The sequence below is a fragment of the Sesamum indicum genome, linkage group LG3 (assembly GCF_000512975.1).
Source record: "Sesamum indicum cultivar Zhongzhi No. 13 linkage group LG3, S_indicum_v1.0, whole genome shotgun sequence".
NCBI classification, from domain to species: Eukaryota; Viridiplantae; Streptophyta; class Magnoliopsida; order Lamiales; family Pedaliaceae; genus Sesamum; species Sesamum indicum.
Window position 1 is genome coordinate 10,918,607 of NC_026147.1, and position 16,850 is coordinate 10,935,456.

At 36.2% G+C, this 16,850-nt stretch overlaps 1 protein-coding gene across 1 annotated transcript; it reads left to right on the plus strand.

Moving 5' to 3' along the window:
* On the plus strand, positions 1,248–13,848 carry LOC105158013. The gene is made up of 14 exons (XM_011074608.2): positions 1,248–1,687; positions 5,287–5,377; positions 5,522–5,606; positions 5,851–5,935; positions 6,333–6,402; positions 8,206–8,275; positions 9,754–9,799; positions 9,891–10,137; positions 10,235–10,440; positions 10,557–10,631; positions 11,365–11,434; positions 11,538–11,618; positions 13,295–13,374; positions 13,466–13,848. The coding sequence occupies exons 1-14, from the start codon at positions 1,572–1,574 to the stop codon at positions 13,548–13,550; spliced, it is 1,407 nt and encodes a 468-aa protein (XP_011072910.1). The 5' UTR covers positions 1,248–1,571; the 3' UTR covers positions 13,551–13,848.

The window sequence follows — 16,850 nt, forward strand, 5'->3', positions numbered from 1 at the left end:
ATGTGAATCATGGTCATAAAAGAGACCCGTACCAGGCCCAAGGTACATTTCAATTTGAATTAGGGATTTCGTGTACAACTTTAAGTAGCCCTTAACTACATATGTATCTGATTATATATGCTTTATGCATTACAATAAATAAAAAAAGGAGGTTTTTCAATGCGAGATCTAAAAACATATCTCTCCGTGGCCCCAGTACTAAGTACGCTATGGTTCGGGGCTTTAGTAGGTCTATTGATAGAGATTAATTGTTTTTTCCCAAATGCGTTGACATTACCCTTTTTTTTATTTATCTCGAGCTGGCCATTTTACAAGTAAACGGCCCACTCACTGTGATAAGGCCTATTATCTCATCTAATGCATGTATGTAAACAAGGCCTTAGACTTATGGTTGGGCTGCCATTTTGGTTTTTCTTATAGATTGCTTTTATTCAAGCATTGTTAATTAGTGAATTAATTTTTGTTATAGCCCATTCTAGAATAGTTACATCTGTATATATCTTTAATTAATCATTTTCTATGTCTATGTCATTATGTGTAGATGCACATTAATATGTATAAATAAACGTGTGTATATGTTAATTTTGTAAGTATAACATAAAAAATAACAAGTCAAGGATGACTGAAGAAATTGAATAAATTTTAATATACAAACTAATTTTATGTTTAAGAGACATGAAAGGATGCCACATGATTTTAGCCCATGCCTCTTGTTTACATGAGCATGGGTGGGCCCTTTTCAAATCACGTCAGCACATTGTTTGTTGCGATGAGTAGGGATTACTTATCCTACCAGGAAGTTTCTTTAGGGGGCATCCCAATAGTTTGGGGCTCAATAATTCATTGTGAAGATATTGAGTTCAAAATTCACTGAGTGAGTGAGTGCGTGCATGGGTATATATATATATATGTATATACTACAAGAAAGGCCTACTTAGATGGGATATAAGGCCAATTTACCTTTGTATCCCCATTTATTAAAAAAAAAAAAAATCCTACACTTATTTTTTACACTATCTATGAAAACGTCCCTGTTGTTAGTAGTAAAAATTAAAAAAAAATTGAAGGAAAATTATATATATATATATATATTATTTGATTATTGAGAAATGAGTGTACCATAACATGCAATCAAAGGTTGGGAATAAAATGAATGTTGCCGGCGCTCTACACTTTATTCCTTTCTCTTCATTATCTATTTATTATTTGTAATAATAATGATAAAATAACACTGAATGCTTCTGCTGTGACGAAGCTTCGTCACTCCACCTAGGTTTTTTGTCTTCTGCGCAATTTGATCCCTTTCAGAAATAACATTTAATAATAAAATAAAAGTGTGCCCTTTCCGTTCGATTTTTGTCGGAATCCACAATTTTAGTGATCATTCATATGTGCCCTCGTGCAAATTCGATCTTCTGAAATATCTGCATACAGATAGAGATATAGATACGTTTCCCTGATATATTCATCACAATATCACACACACATATATATACACAGATACATATATATGCAAATATCTCCCGCACGGAGTGCGTATTGGTGTGTGTGAGAGTTGCAGAGGGGGAGAAATGAGCTGGAGAAGAGTGGGCAAGTCATTGCAGGCGGTGGCGGCGCACACTTCGCTTTTCTGTTTCACGCTCTTGCTCGTTCTCAAGCTCGATCACATCGTTTCCTACTCTTGGTGGTATCATTTCTTTTCTCCAATTTTCTGTTTGACCGAGTTTCCTTCTTTTAATTACTTCCGTAATCCCTAGCGAATATAGACACTTTCTTTTATGTGAATAATATATATATATGTGTGTGTGTGTGTGTGTGTGTGTGGATGCATACATGGGTTCATTAATACCAATTGTTTGTGATTTTTGTATGGATTGATACGATCGTGCTTTGATATTCTTGTTGTTGGATTTTCCTTTTCTTTTTTTTATATATATATAGTTGAAGGGATTGAGTTGGGGAAAAGACATCTGCTTTTTTTCTTCTTGTGGGTTCCCTTCGAAAAGGTTTTGGGATGATGATGTTGGTAAAAGAGAAAATTAAAAAGAAAAAGAAACAAGGCCAATGATTCTTGTCTTATGATTCAAAAGACTGTCGATTAGCTTACCAAGTTTTCATCATCGCCGTAATCTTTGTTAGCCGTTGTGTAAAAATTTGAGGTGGCCACCTTGTGAAGACAGTTTGCCTAGCATGAGGAAACCAACACCAATTCTGCCTACTACCTTCTGCGAATAACTGGACCTCACTTATGCCAGAGTAGCAGGAAGTAATTAGCTTTTAATTATGTTTTACCCATTTCAAATCGTAGTATCGCAGCGCTTGGATCATCAGTAACATTATGAAGAAAGCAATATTACTCTTGAAGGCCATCTCTACTAGTGCATAATATGCACAACGATGACTCTCCTACATATATTACATGGTAGGGGTATTCAATATATGCTAAACTGAGCGAATTGAACCAAAACTGAAAATTCAGTACGTACCTACTACCTACAGAAGATAATGAGTTAATATCGAGCTGGGGCGACCATTCCTGAAGTTAGAAAACCAAATAAAACTTTTCAGTTTGGTATTCACTTTTTTTTTTGAAAATTTGGTATTTGGTTCAGTTTTGATTTACCAAGTTGTACTGAAGACCAAAATATTATTTTTGTATGTTTTTTATATTTAATCTTATATGTATTTTTATATTTATCAATTATTTTTATACTACTTTTGTTAATTTACTTATAAAAAAATTTAAAAAGTAAATGAGAAGTGTGATTACTATTTTTCATAATTAAGTTTCCAACTTTTTTTGACAAAAAAAATGGTTTGCTGAGATACTGAAAAGAGTTTGGTAGCTATCAAAACCAAACGGTATAGCACTTTGCCGTACCGAATCGTCGGTTTATCAAAAGTGCAGTTCGGTTTGATTCACTACAGTTTGACGGAATGAACACCCCTAGTACATGGCAAGTACTAGAAACTCTGCTATCGCTGTCACTATATGCCAAACCCATTACTTCAGCAAGACTGAAGCCTCGCTCTCACTTTCCAAATATCCTACTTGCCGCACCAAGCAGCGATGCATGGTTGGAACCACTGCCAACAGCAGTTGGCTTGTCCCCTGTTGGCAGCCAGCTCCCATGGACCCATGCATAGCATCATCCGTGCTAAGGGCTGGCACCTCTTTGTTCTGTGACTAGTTCTATAGCCATTAGGAGCTTTTCATGAATTAAAGAAGACTACCTAATTACTCGTAGTATTTTCGTTATTGGTTATTGACAAGGATATTTGAAAGGCACCAATTGTATGCATTCAAGAACCTTTTGAAAAAGTAATAAAAATTATTAAATGCACAAGTACAACTTAGAACAAAAAGTTTTTGTCTGCAAAGATTAAAATGTACTACCAATTAAACTTGTGCATGCTTGGTCTCTTGAATTTTCGTCCCATTATCTGTTTCCCTCTCTTTCCCAGGGCTCTCTTTACAGTTAATGTAACTTTCAAGCCTCTAAGCTCTTGATCTATCTTCAGCTCAGGTCTCTTCCTCTGTTCCATCTCTATTTGGGTAGCGCTATTGGTACTGTCCAGGATAAGGGTAGTTAAACAACTTTGGAAGACAAAGGTTATGCCCTTTGTGAAGATTCAGACATTGCTCTTCAACTTTCCTCATACTGGAATATTTTCTTGTCTAGTTGTTTTCTTTCCTGTTCCTAGATTCTCTTCATAATTATTAAGTTCTTTATTCAACTTCAATTGTTACTACTTTTTTAATTCTCTGTGCCAGTTGCTCTACTGCAATAGTCCATGAATTCATGCCTTGTGAGCACTTTATTTTGAAGTAACAATGCTTGTTTCCTCGCATAATTGTTCTTGAAATAGAAATGCTTTCACCTTTTCATTTAGCTTTCATGATAATTGATCACGTATTGAGATTTTTTCTCTCATATTGTTTTTGTTTGGAGGCTGGAGCTTCTTAAGCAACTCATACCATCAAGGTTTTCCTACAGACTATTTTGTTGAAATTGCAACTAAGGCTTCTTGAAGGGTTCTATTTTCCTTTAATTTGAAAGGAACAAGGATAAAGAATGCTTCAATCCCATGAACTTTCTGTATGTTGCAAATGCTCTTAATGTTAAGCTGGAATTTCTGATGCAATTTACCGACAGGGAATTTCGTACCATGATAAATTCTTAGCAGGATGCACTAAATAATTTGAAATGTGGGTTGACTTGAAATGTAAAAACGTCAGGATGTTGGGTACCTGTCCTTTCTAAAAAAATAGGACTTTTCGTACTACTGTTTAAGGACCAAGACTCTACGTTGGAGTTTGTTTCATTTGTTATATTGATGAATGGAATAATAGGAGGAAGAAACAAGAATGAAGTTGAATAACCTCCTAAATACATATTTCTAGAGCGATCTTCATTGCTAAAATTACAGATTACACTGATGACTATAGGAATATAAAAATAGGACTTTTCCAACTACTGTTTAAGGACCAAGACTCTACGTTGGAGTTTGCTTCATTTGTCTGAAGAATGAAAGAATGAAAGAAAGAGTTTCATTTTCATATTCAAATAGCTAGTGAAATCCTTAACTAATACATGTAGAATCATACTACAGAAAAATTTAAACATTATGAAAGCATACCTTGTTTCCCAAGAAACAAATTTAAGCTACTAAATACTAGTAGATTATTGAAAAATAAGCTGACCATGAATTATGTATATACTTTAACAATTTGCTTCAGTCCTGCTCTGAAATTTCCCCCTTAATATAGTTTCTATATCAGAGGCGGCGAGATGGCCGTATATGGAGTATCTACTTTTTGGTTGGTGCATCTGTTGCAAGTATAAATTATTGATTACTGAATTAAGACAAGGAAATAAAAGATTTATTGATCCAAACTAGTTTTTTTCCCCACATATAAACCGAGTATCTTCTTTTTGGTTGGTGGATCTGTTGCAACTATAAATTATTGCTTACTGAATTAAGATAAGGAAATTAAAGATTTATTGATCTAAACTAGTTTTTTTCCCCTCACATTTAAACAGAAAGAGAAAATGAAAAGGTACATGAGCATGTCATGATTTTAAAAAGACTTATCTGGTGTTCATCACTAAGCAGCTACTCCATACTTATCTTTCAATATGCTTTCTGGGATCAAACTGGCATAAATCTAGTTGTCTACGAAAAGTTTCCAAGGAAGCTTAAACACAGAATATTGGTAGATAATATATGAGCTTACCTTGTCTTTCTTATTCATACACCTTATGTACTTGCTTTTGTGTGCAGGATTATTTTTTTTCCATTGTGGCTATTTCACGTAGTTGTTGCACGAGGAAGATTTTCTCTACCAGCCCCATCAGTTCCTCATGATCGCCATGTATGCCACTATGTGCTGTGATTTTCCAGAACATTTCGATAATAAAATTCTCTAGGCTGGTAGAGGTTCCATCTGTGTTGAAATATTGGTCGCGTGATCCCCAACTTATTTCCTCTTTTTTCTTTTGTATTTTCTTGTGAATAGTGGGCGCCGTGCCATGCTGTGGTTGCTATGCCGTTGCTTGTTGCATTCGAGCTGCTTCTTTGCATATATCTGGAGAGTATATACAGTAAGGAAGAAAAATCCTTTCAATGATCTTTAGTACCAGTACAGGAATTAACTTCATACTTCTATCTGGGAAACCATTCTATTAATTTGTACCACAAGTGAGTTTTGTGTTCATGCTTATAATCTGCTCTTATGTTCTTCTCTCCACAAGTTAGTGAAAACATGTGGTTGTTCTTGAGGAAGAATGTCATTGCTTCAACAGTTGCTAGTGATCCTTTCTCTATCAATGTCTCTCCATGTTGCAGGTAATGGTTTGGCTGCCGTGAACCTGAAAATCGTAATCCTACCTCTGCTGGCCTTTGAAGCTATTATCCTTATTGACAATTTTAGGTACAACATATACTTGAATGCCCTTACTTTGAGTTGCGGTTTTCTACAAGACATGATCTTTCAGGATATGTAATCCCTAGTAAGTAACAAGTACATAATGTGTTATAGGTTTTCTAATATGTTATGCAAAGTACATTGGTACTGCAGACAATTATCCGGCAGTAAAGTTTACTAGAATAGAAGTATGTAAATATTTCAGAATTTTGAACATTAAAATATACAAAGATGAAAGAAGGTTTATTTTGCGCTTACTGAGTGATCCTGATACAACAAGGTTAGCCTTGAAATTTTATGAAAAAACTATTTCTTGCTTAGTAAGTTAAATTGCTGTCATCAGACCTTTCAATGCATCATAGAGTAATAAACTCATGTTTCTTCTTTCATGTTGACAATGCAGAATGTGCAAGGCTTTATTACCGGGAGATGATGAAAGCATGACTGATGATGCAATATGGGAGACACTTCCAGTAAGTATACTGCTTAAACAAAATAAAGTAAAGAGTAAGTTGGATCTTTATGTTCCTTTAGATGTTAAAATAGAGGTTCTGATTCATATTCTACTCTTTTCTCATTGCAATCAATAAGTGTGATTGGTGAATGGTTTTGCAATTGGAACAAATTTAATTTTGTTTCTGGAGTGTGTGGAGCCTGTGATCTGAGTTGTCAATAAATAATTTGAAGAGGATGTAAGATGGCTACTTTTTGGGATATACAAAGCGAGGAAATTCTATGCAACATCCTAGAATCGGGAAATTAATATCTTGCATAAATAGGTGCTAAGGAAAAACCATTGGATTCTAGGGTTCTTCTATAACTGGGAAAATATACAAAGATGGAATAATTAATTGTCTAATGTTCCGTTTAACATGTATCTGCTAAACAGAAATCCTATTGTTTCCTTCAATTTAGAGTTTTATTTTGGCAAATGATGACTCTGTCCACTGCTGAAGCTAGGACTGGGAATCGCGGAGAGGCGTTTCCTACTGAAGAAATGGGAGAATTATTTCTTAAATAGACATTTGAGTCTCAATAACAAGATGTGCCTACCATTGAATCTTATTGATGAGGGAAGGATTTTGCTTCTATAATTTGCTCGCCTTCTCAAAACCTGAGCCCTTAGTCTGCAACCCCTAATTCCATATCGACTTGGGAAACTCTACATAGCATGAAAACAGGAGTTTATATCCTCTAGATATTCTTACTTCCTCACAATTTCAGCAAGTGAGTCAATCCATACCATAATTATTCTTTGGTGTATGTAAAAATAAAAACCTTAAAGATGGATCTCCATGTCATAAATGCACTGTTTTTTTTTCAAAATTTAGATTTCTCAGACTTTATTTTGGATCACCAAAGCACCACACATGCATAACCAAACTGGAATTACGTCCGCTTCTTTGCTTTCCACGGTGCTTTAATGGGTGTCCACTCTGTGGAGGACTTTGATGACTTGCTACATTTCCTTTTATTTAGTCAACTAACAAGATGAGTTATCAACTAAAGCATGCTAATTCTAACACTTACAAAGGAACATTTGGAGAACTGCCCTTATGGTAAAGAATGACATGCATCTATGCAGAAGTTTGAGCACCAATAAGGTCTATTAGGAGTTGAGCTTATGTCACTTCTCGAAAATTCAGTGGGAGAGGAGAGCATCACTTGTTTGTAAATGGTTGCTAAAGGATCAGTGAGCACCTTTAGCTCGTTTTATTCTTGGGCCTGTTGCCTTACTGAAATTTGTGATGCTCATGTGAATCTTGAGGCACTTACCAAGTCATAGAACACCAGGAGTGAGGCTGGACAACTGGTGGTAATTGGTTTGAACTGTGGTAACTAAGTGTTGATCTGGGCGAAGCGTACTCTGTGGGCCTGGTTTTCCCATTCCCGGACTTGTGGCGGGCACCGGTAGAATACCATATGCATGGCACTGTCTTGGTCTATCAGCCTGGTACTGATGAGGGTATCAGGGTTTAAAGAGGATAAGCTGTGATACCCCATCCCTTTGCAGAGTGGGAAATGAAAGTTGACTCTTTTACAAGAGGTTGCTAGAGGCCTTAAGCACAAATTATTTATCCTTTTTGCTAACTTATTCCAAATTCATGGTGCTTGTGTGGGCCTCAAGGCACGTACTGCTTTGTGGTTTTTGATGGATCTCATATGCAGTTGGTACCATTGGATATTCTAATCTTTTCATGGTCTTTATCTTGCTTGGATTTCTATTTCAGTTTACTTAACTAGATTCTTTATTAATGATATCTTATTGTGGTCAGCACTTCTGGGTAGCGATATCAATGGTTTTCTTTCTTGCGGCTACAGTTTTCACTCTCTTGAAGCTGTGTGGTAAGTCTCTTCTACAAGCAGTCTGTGAGTTGTATGTCTGTTCTTGTATGTCTTATGTGAGTTCCTTTGCATCCATTTTTATTTGACGATTCTGTAAGTTTGAAAGACCCTTATGTATGAAACTAAGATTTGTGATCCCTTATTTGTGCTACTGCTATTTGCTAAGCAAAAAAGTCTTTGTCTTATACTTTATTTTTGTCTTTTACTTTCGGGCCAAACAATCAGACCTGTTAACTCACCCTTTGGTCTACGTCCCACTGGATGCATGCCTATCAGTAGGAATGGATAGTAAGAAATCAGTGATACTGAGAAGCTGTATGGGGTGAGATTCCAGAGTCAATTTGTGGTTGGGACTCCTCACAGAAAATTTCCTGGGTTTTAAGTTGTGGAGTAATCAATAATCACAAGTGGCATGCCTTTGAGAGCTGCCTATCAAAAATTGCAAAGAGGAGATGAATAAAAACGAGCTGTAATAGTTTGGAAGGTCTGGGGAAGCAATAGCGGAGTTACTTAATATCACAGGAAGAGAGTCATGTAATGCATCATGAGAAACAAGGGTTGGCTTTGTAATGATAACATGAGCTAAATAGACAGCAAGGCTTCATTAGTTGTGTATGGATGGATAGATTGGCGGAGAAAAAGACATTAGTATTGTTCTTTTTTGCTTTACTTGCAGGTGCCTTTTTCTTTGTTTTTTTTTTTTTGGGGGGGGGGGGGGGGGGGGGGGTGAGTGTTATTGGATTGTCTGATTGTGCTCTGATTTTTTGTTTGGATGAGACATACAACAGGATCAGTTGGATTTTTGGTTTGCGAGGAAATTTTGTCATTTTTATGGTATATGATTTGATCCCCCCAAAATCATGTTTGTCCTGCGTTGGTGATGTTCTGAAGCCAAGAAATTTGGTTTGGAATGTGTTGTTTAGATTAGCATTGAAAGATGAAGAACTCAAATCTGAGGCACTATTGGCTAATCTTTTGGTTAGAAATGTAAAGGCCGATGGAATTGGTGACAGTGAGTCTTGGATGCTTAAAAAGATGGAAATGTTTTAACTCTTGCAAGGACTAGACTTTTAATGAATGTGGAGGACACTTTCTTGGATGGTAACTCTTGTAATATGGAACTAATGGCCACCTCAGCAGCAATAAAGAGCGCAGCTAATATATATACATGCACACATGAATCAAATATTATAGGTGTTTTAATGGTACTTACTTTCCCAAGAAAACATCTTAATCTTCATAGAACTGATGCTTCAAGGGATTTGGTTTGACTCTGCTGACATGGGCAAGCGTTCTTCAATAAGACTTCAGTAAACTTGGTCTCTGGTTTCTGATGAGGCTTGCTAGTGGATATTGTTTTGCATTTGAATTAGTATTTAATTCTATTAAACTTGCTTTCACACTGCATAAATGCGAAGGTCTTCTCTAAATATTATTTCTGGTTATGATTTTCGATGTTCTTAATTTTGGCATTCCAGGAGATGTTGGTGCTCTTGGTTGGTGGGACTTGTTCATAAATTATGGGTATTGTTTCCTTTTAAAACCATCTTTTACCTTCATCTTTGTGTCTTGGTGTTTTACATGTTTGAAATTGGCTCGTTTCATGTTTCTATAGGATTGCAGAGTGTTTTGCGTTTCTTGTTTGCACAAAATGGTCTAACCCAGTAATTCATAGAAATTCTCGAACAAGAGAAGAAAGTTCATCGTCTACTGCTATTAGATATCTGGACTGGAACAGTGGTTTAGTGGTATCTTCTGAGGATCATTCACAGGATAGGATGTGTGGCCTACAAGATATTGGCGGTCACATCATGAAAATCCCAATTATTGGTTTCCAGATCCTCCTCTGTATGAGGCTCGAGGTATCCATTATTATTCTTGTAGAAAGGTGACTGAAATGCTGGTCATATTTGCAAGTTTCGGGTTTTTCATCCACTAATTGGCTAGGTATTGAATTAGGGAACACCAATAAGTGCTAGACACATTCCTCTTCCGGTCCTCTTCTCTCCTATTTTTCTATTGCAAGGAGCTGGGGTCTTATTTGCTACATCCAGATTGATTGAGAAAATTGTTCTTTTACTAAGAAGTGAAGCTAGCGAGGGAATATACTTTGTGTACTCCTCAAGGATTCGTGACTGCTTTGATTTCCTGCACCATGGTTCCAGGTAATGTTTAAAGATATTATATTATATATTAGGTTTTTGCATCGAAATATAAACAAGTTGCATAGACTTGTTTCTTGTACTAACATACATACTTTTTTGTGACTTATACTCGTTAGGCTGCTTGGCTGGTGGTCAATTGATGAAACAAGCAGAGAAGAGCAGGCACGCCTGTTCCATGATGGGGCCTCAGGGTAAAACTTCTTTGTTCCCCTTACATGATCATTTGAAATATAAATGAGTAATACACATCTGCTATGGTGGCTAACAAAAGATCAATTGTTTAAGCATCCTTTATAAGTTTCTATCTGGCATTAACATCTTCAGAAACTGATAATTGTCTGGTATTCTGTCATTTGTTTCCAGGATATAGTAATTTGTGGGAGGAGACATCCTTAAAATACAATTAGCAAAACAGAAAGGCAGCAAAATACAAACATCTTTGATTACTGGACTGAATTTTTAATGAAAGTGACTCTGCAAAATTTATCACTGACAAAGCGGGATATTCGTAACCAACTGAAGATCGATTTCTTCTTTTATATTAGGAGGAAAATAAAAGAGCAATAGGTAACTTATTTTTCATGCATGGTTACACATGCTTGTGATAAAATAGCTGTAAATGAACATAGAGGTATTTGCATAGCCACCCAGTTTAAGAAATTGGAATATGTCAATGGCTCTGGTTTCTCTACATCTGATGCGGAGGTTTTCATGATGACGTTATTTGAGAATATTTACACACATTTTCATTTCCTTCTCTCATTGTAAGATATTTGAGCTGAGTTATGAACTTATGATCTGTTTAACATTCCTAATATAAGTTACCACAGTAATGTTGCATCTAGAATCAGATTAGTATATGGAAGTTTAGGAATGGTTCTATGAGATGATATGACAAGCTGATTGCTGTAACTAATGATTCAGTTATAATACCTTCTCTGGTTATCCACCTGAGATAGTGAAGAAAATGCCAAAGAAGGATCTTGCTGAGGAGGTAATTGTCGTCTTTAGTTACATTCTTGGTTCTATTTTTAATTAATACCTAACATTGCCTCAATGACGAGTTCAACCCTTACTTTGTGCGTTCTTGTTTTTAGGTTTGGAGACTTCAAGCAGCACTTGGTGAGCAAACAGAAATTACGAAATTTAGCCAGCAGGAGTATGAGAGACTTCAACATGTAACACTCCTAGTCTTTTCGTATATATATGTGTATCTTTGTCTGTGCGTATCTCTGGTGCTTTTCTGAATATTTAATGCCAAAACTTCCTGGGATGAGCATTATGTACGGATGTATGGTTTGTATGTTTTGGCAACTCAATTTGTCTGATATGCAGTCATTTAGTTATCGGGGTGAATTACATTGACACTCCTTTAGGTCAGGTACAAATACCCCTATCTTCAACAAAACTACAGGTACCCTGAGGTGGTGTTAGTGTAATGTACCTCCAAGGGTGTTTGTGTGTACACTATTGCCATTGCATAGAGGGTGTACTTGTGATTATAACTACAAGGAGTGTACTTGTGTGCTTTTTTGCAAAGGGTAGGGGGTATTTGTGTATTTGGACCCCCAAGTGCACGGTGTGCCAATGTAATTTACCCTTAATTATTATTGTTCCAATAATAACTGTCAGGCTCTATTTCCTTTAACAGATGGGTCGATGAGTGATAAATGAAATGGTTGATTAAGATAAATGATAGAGTGATTATTTTTTGATGGATTAAATGAAGGACATTAGATAATCTTTTCGTATTGATGGGAATAATATTATCTGATTAAAAGTTTTGCCAAAATATCCTAGGCCATATTTTTTATCATTTCTTTTCTCATTATCTGGTATCTTTTTCTTATCTCATATGCCAAATTCTACTCGTTTGTTTGTTCTACAACGCATTTCCTTATCCCGTTTTCCTTTTCCCTTCTTTTTCTTTTTTGTCATTCTATTTCTTCTTCGTTTTCATATTTCATTTGGAGTGACTAGTTCTACTCTTTTGTTCCCCTCTACTCTCCTTTTGCTTTTTATCTTTTCCCTTTCTTTGCTCCTTTTTTCGGCTCTTTCATTTTCTTGCTTTCTTTTATTTTTCTCTCGTACGATTTGTTTCCTTTTGCACCTCACCTCACCAGCGTCGGCCACCAAACAGCCATCACCATCCAACCAACACCACTTGTTGGCCTGCTGACATCCTCCTGTGGAGCACAGATGGAACAGAAATGATGAGAGAATAATGCTTCTATATGTCTCCCAGTGGAAGTCAGTTACCACCTAAACAGCAAAAGGGAAAGTAAAAAGTTCCATGAATGACAAAATAGTTGGTAAAAGTCCCAGTTGTTGGTTTGAGAGGATGAAGGTGTCGGAGTAAAACTCTCATCATCTTTTGGGAAAAAAGTGAAAAGTGGACTTCTGTGCCCAGCGTAAGGGTCAGCCCCTGAGTTTAATTATTTGATCCTCGACAGAAATGAGGGATGCAACATTCCCAAAAAGTCATATTACATGCTAGGCTGGAGTTTCCTATCAGGCCCCTGTTCATGCTAAGTAATCATGGTATTAGGTGTGGTAAAAAATATTTCCCACCTAATACCATGAAGTAAGCATGGCCTAAGGATTTGATGGTAGAAGGCCATTTACATCATTTGCAATTGGGAGCATATAATTTGTTTGGGTCTGTAAAGCCATCTGAAAGACGCATTTTACATGCTACACATGATAGGAGAGAATACAATTATTGACCAATGATTTTTGCTTCTCTTTTCCTCTTGGATTACAATTAATGCCTCGGTGTCCTATAGATTATATATGCTTGGCTTTGAAGTTGATTTTTGCAGCAGCCTGAGTTACTTGTCGACATGTTTCCCAGGAAAAAGTTCTTTGTAGAGTCTGCTTTGAGGGGGAGATAACCATTGTACTTCTTCCTTGTAGGCATCGCATTCTATGCAGGTAACACAATATTGGTTCTTCTGTGACCATGAAAGCTCATCCTTGATTTCTTTCTTTATCACATGCTAAAATATTCCTTTATGTGGTACAGCTCCTGCTCTGATAAATGTAAGAAATGCCCGATTTGTCGAGCCCTTGTAGATTGCTCGCCTTGCCTTCTGGACTTTATTGTTTGAGAGTAGAAACCTATACAGATGAAGTAACGTAGTCTTTCTCCAAAAAAGTCTAGCAATAGCGAGTTAGCTTTGACCCAACTAACAGAAGCAAGAGATCGCTTGCTCGACTACTGTATTCTGATGGGGTTACTTTCTTCCTTTTGTATATACTTATAAACAGTGCAGAATTGAGGGAGATGTGTAATATAGTCTGATCCCTTTGGTTCCAATGTTTACACTGCTTGTGTTGGCATGAGCTGCACTTTTCCTGTGAAAATTCATTTTGTTATTTATATTTGAGAAATTGGTGGCGTATACAGGAGCAGTGTCTTTTCAATTTTGTGCCACCGTTATTGTTTCTGGGTTGGTGGAAGGGCCTTACAGACAATTTCAAGTGTATTTATGATAAGCTTTGTTCTACTGTTGAGGTATCAAAGCATTAATGCAGTTACAGGGTCTTGATACAAACGAAAAGGTATAATATTCGTATACAATCCTTATCCTGTTCGAACTTGAAAGTTTGCTGTTACCTGAAAATTGAAATTTTGAAGAGTAATTGACGACGTGCAGTTATTGGTCTATTCGGCAACAAAGAAACAAATGTATTTTCCAACATTAGAAACCAAACAATACATCCCAAAGATAAAGAAGTACAAGATTTAAATAAAATGTTTACTCCACGAACCAAATCTGCGAAAGAAAATTGAGGGCGTGCTTGCTTGTGGAGTTTATTCCATTTCAGCTCCTCTGATTAGGTTGATCATGTGTTTGGTGGTGGGGCTATGTTTTCTCATTTAAATAACCAAAAAATTCATCCCATCGCATCTTCTCCCTGGTCAGCTGCAGCTCCTCTGGAGATTTTATCTTAGAGTGTTAATCTGCTGGGTGTTTCTATTGTTTGGCTAAATATGTGTATGTTATCTTCCTCGTAGTCTCACGCTTACACACAGTGCACATTTTCTCTTGATATTGTTCATGCGAGAAAATTAAAACGCCCGTTATTGATAGTTATTTGTATGTTCTTCTCCATCCATCACACCTTCCGCTTCCAAACACATTTTTTACACTCATTTTGCTGGTAATTTTTTGTGCCGTTTGTGACGAACTGAGTTTACTGATTTGGGTTTTAGTTTTTTGTTTGAAGGGAACTACTATTCAAGTCAATTTGTTGGTTTTCTTGACTTTGATTGTGATGTTGTCTATTGTAAGAATTGGTTTGAAATTCTATTGGCAAAGAAGAATGCTATGGCACTCAAAGTTTCTGATGAAAAGAAGATGATGAAATTCATTTTACTATTGGCCTGTTTATAGTGATGAGTTACAGGGAGATAACTATCACAAATCCAAAAAAATCTCATCAAACTAACTGATTAATTCAAACAAAAACACATAGAATTCTGCAAAACTTGATGAGATTTTAATTAACAATCTAATCTTCTACCAACAAACTTGTAGCAAATATAACATAATGTTTATCATTCCACCTTGCTATTTTTGCTGCAACTCCAATTTTCCTTCTCAGTGCTTCAATCTTGACTTTGACAGTCCCTTTGCTAGAATATCTACTAGTTGGACAATTGTATTGTAGTGAACCAATTAACTTTACTGGTCTTTTGAACTGAATTTTGACTTCTAAAATGTTTAGTTCTGTCTTGAAAAATTGGATTCTTAGAGGTTGCTATGACAACTTGATTATCAATATATGTTGTTGTTTCATCCTCTCGAGCTGTATGTAAATCCGTCATCAACTTTATCAATCATAAAGCTTGATTAATTGTTGTAGCGGCGACAACATATACAGCTTCAACTGTTGAGCTCCAACTAAAACAACTTGATCGAAGGTTAAACAAGTAACCGATTGTACTTCTCATATAATCGAATTTTCTTGCCCCAATCACTATCAACAAAATCATGTAGAAACAACTTCTTTCTTTTCAAATTCCAGTAAGTAAAGTCCCTCTTGATATATCTGAGAACCCTCTTTGCAGCTTTGTAGTGCAACTCCCTAGTACAATGAATATATCTGGATAACAAACTTATAGAAAATATAATATCTGGTCTTGTTGCAGTCAATTATATTAGACATCCTGTAATGCTTATGTATGATCCCTCATCAATATTCTCAGCACTATCTTCTTTGTTGAACATTCATTTTGCTTGATTTGTAACTCGTTATGAGATCTAATTTGCTCTTTTTACATTTGTTAAATAAATATTTATGCTATTCTCTATGGTTTTATTACGAACGTCTGATTTATGAATAATGTGACCAATTGTTCATTATCAAGAAGGTTTGCTTAGCTAATTGAACTTTACAAATCCATGTAATTATTTGTTTAGTTCAATGCTTAGTAGCAACATAGCATAATTAATTATGTCGAAGTAGTTAGCTATGTTATGGGGAATGCATGATCTAGTTTAAACGAATTATCCTCGTCGGAATTTATTGATTAGAATCAAGCCTTTCTAATTCTTAATGCTGTTAATAGATTAAATCTTGTGGACGTTCCTAGGGTTGTCTGTTAATTAGGGATCTAGCCAACGGTCGTACCTTGGCTGACGAAAAGGTAAGGAAAAGTAAGGTTGTTAGGTCGTAGCAACAACCATAACTGATTTATTTGTTTATACAAGTGTTATTTTTGTATCAATGATCAACTCATAAGAATCAAGCATGATCCCGATCTTAACCAAAAAAGCTTTCTCTTACATTCTCACGAGGTAAATTTTAACTGTTTTCTAGTTTATTTTAGTATGTAATTACTCTTCTCTATCGTCAAACATCTCCCACTATCATTTTTTATTTCTTAAAAAAATCAACTTATACCAGTCCCTGTGGAATCGACCCTCTCCCACTAAATGTTGTAGGAATTATCGACCCTCTCCCACTAAGTGTTGTAGTAATTATTATTTTTGGTGGTCTCGACATCCACCAAAGACCTAAAGTTGGATTGCCCGAAACAAGCATTTTTTGCTCAAATCGATTGGCGTCGTCTATGGAAAATACAAATTCGGGATGTGAGCATCATACATGTTTCCAACGGTTGGACTGAAAGTCAGGAAAGAATCAACCAATAAGTTGGAGATGAGCATGCCCTCTAAGTGATCAATAGGATACCTCAGTCACATCCACCTCGCATGGGGCGAACAGAACACAATCTCGTTGATCTTGTCAATCCCTCCACATTAGTTCTTTTTCCAACACCTTCTCTAGGAGGTTGCTACTCATCCTGCTGGATAGGCTCTAGCAATGATCGTAGCGACCGTCAGATGGCGGCCTTCAATGACACCTCCCGCACATCCGGTATCTTCACCGAACATTGC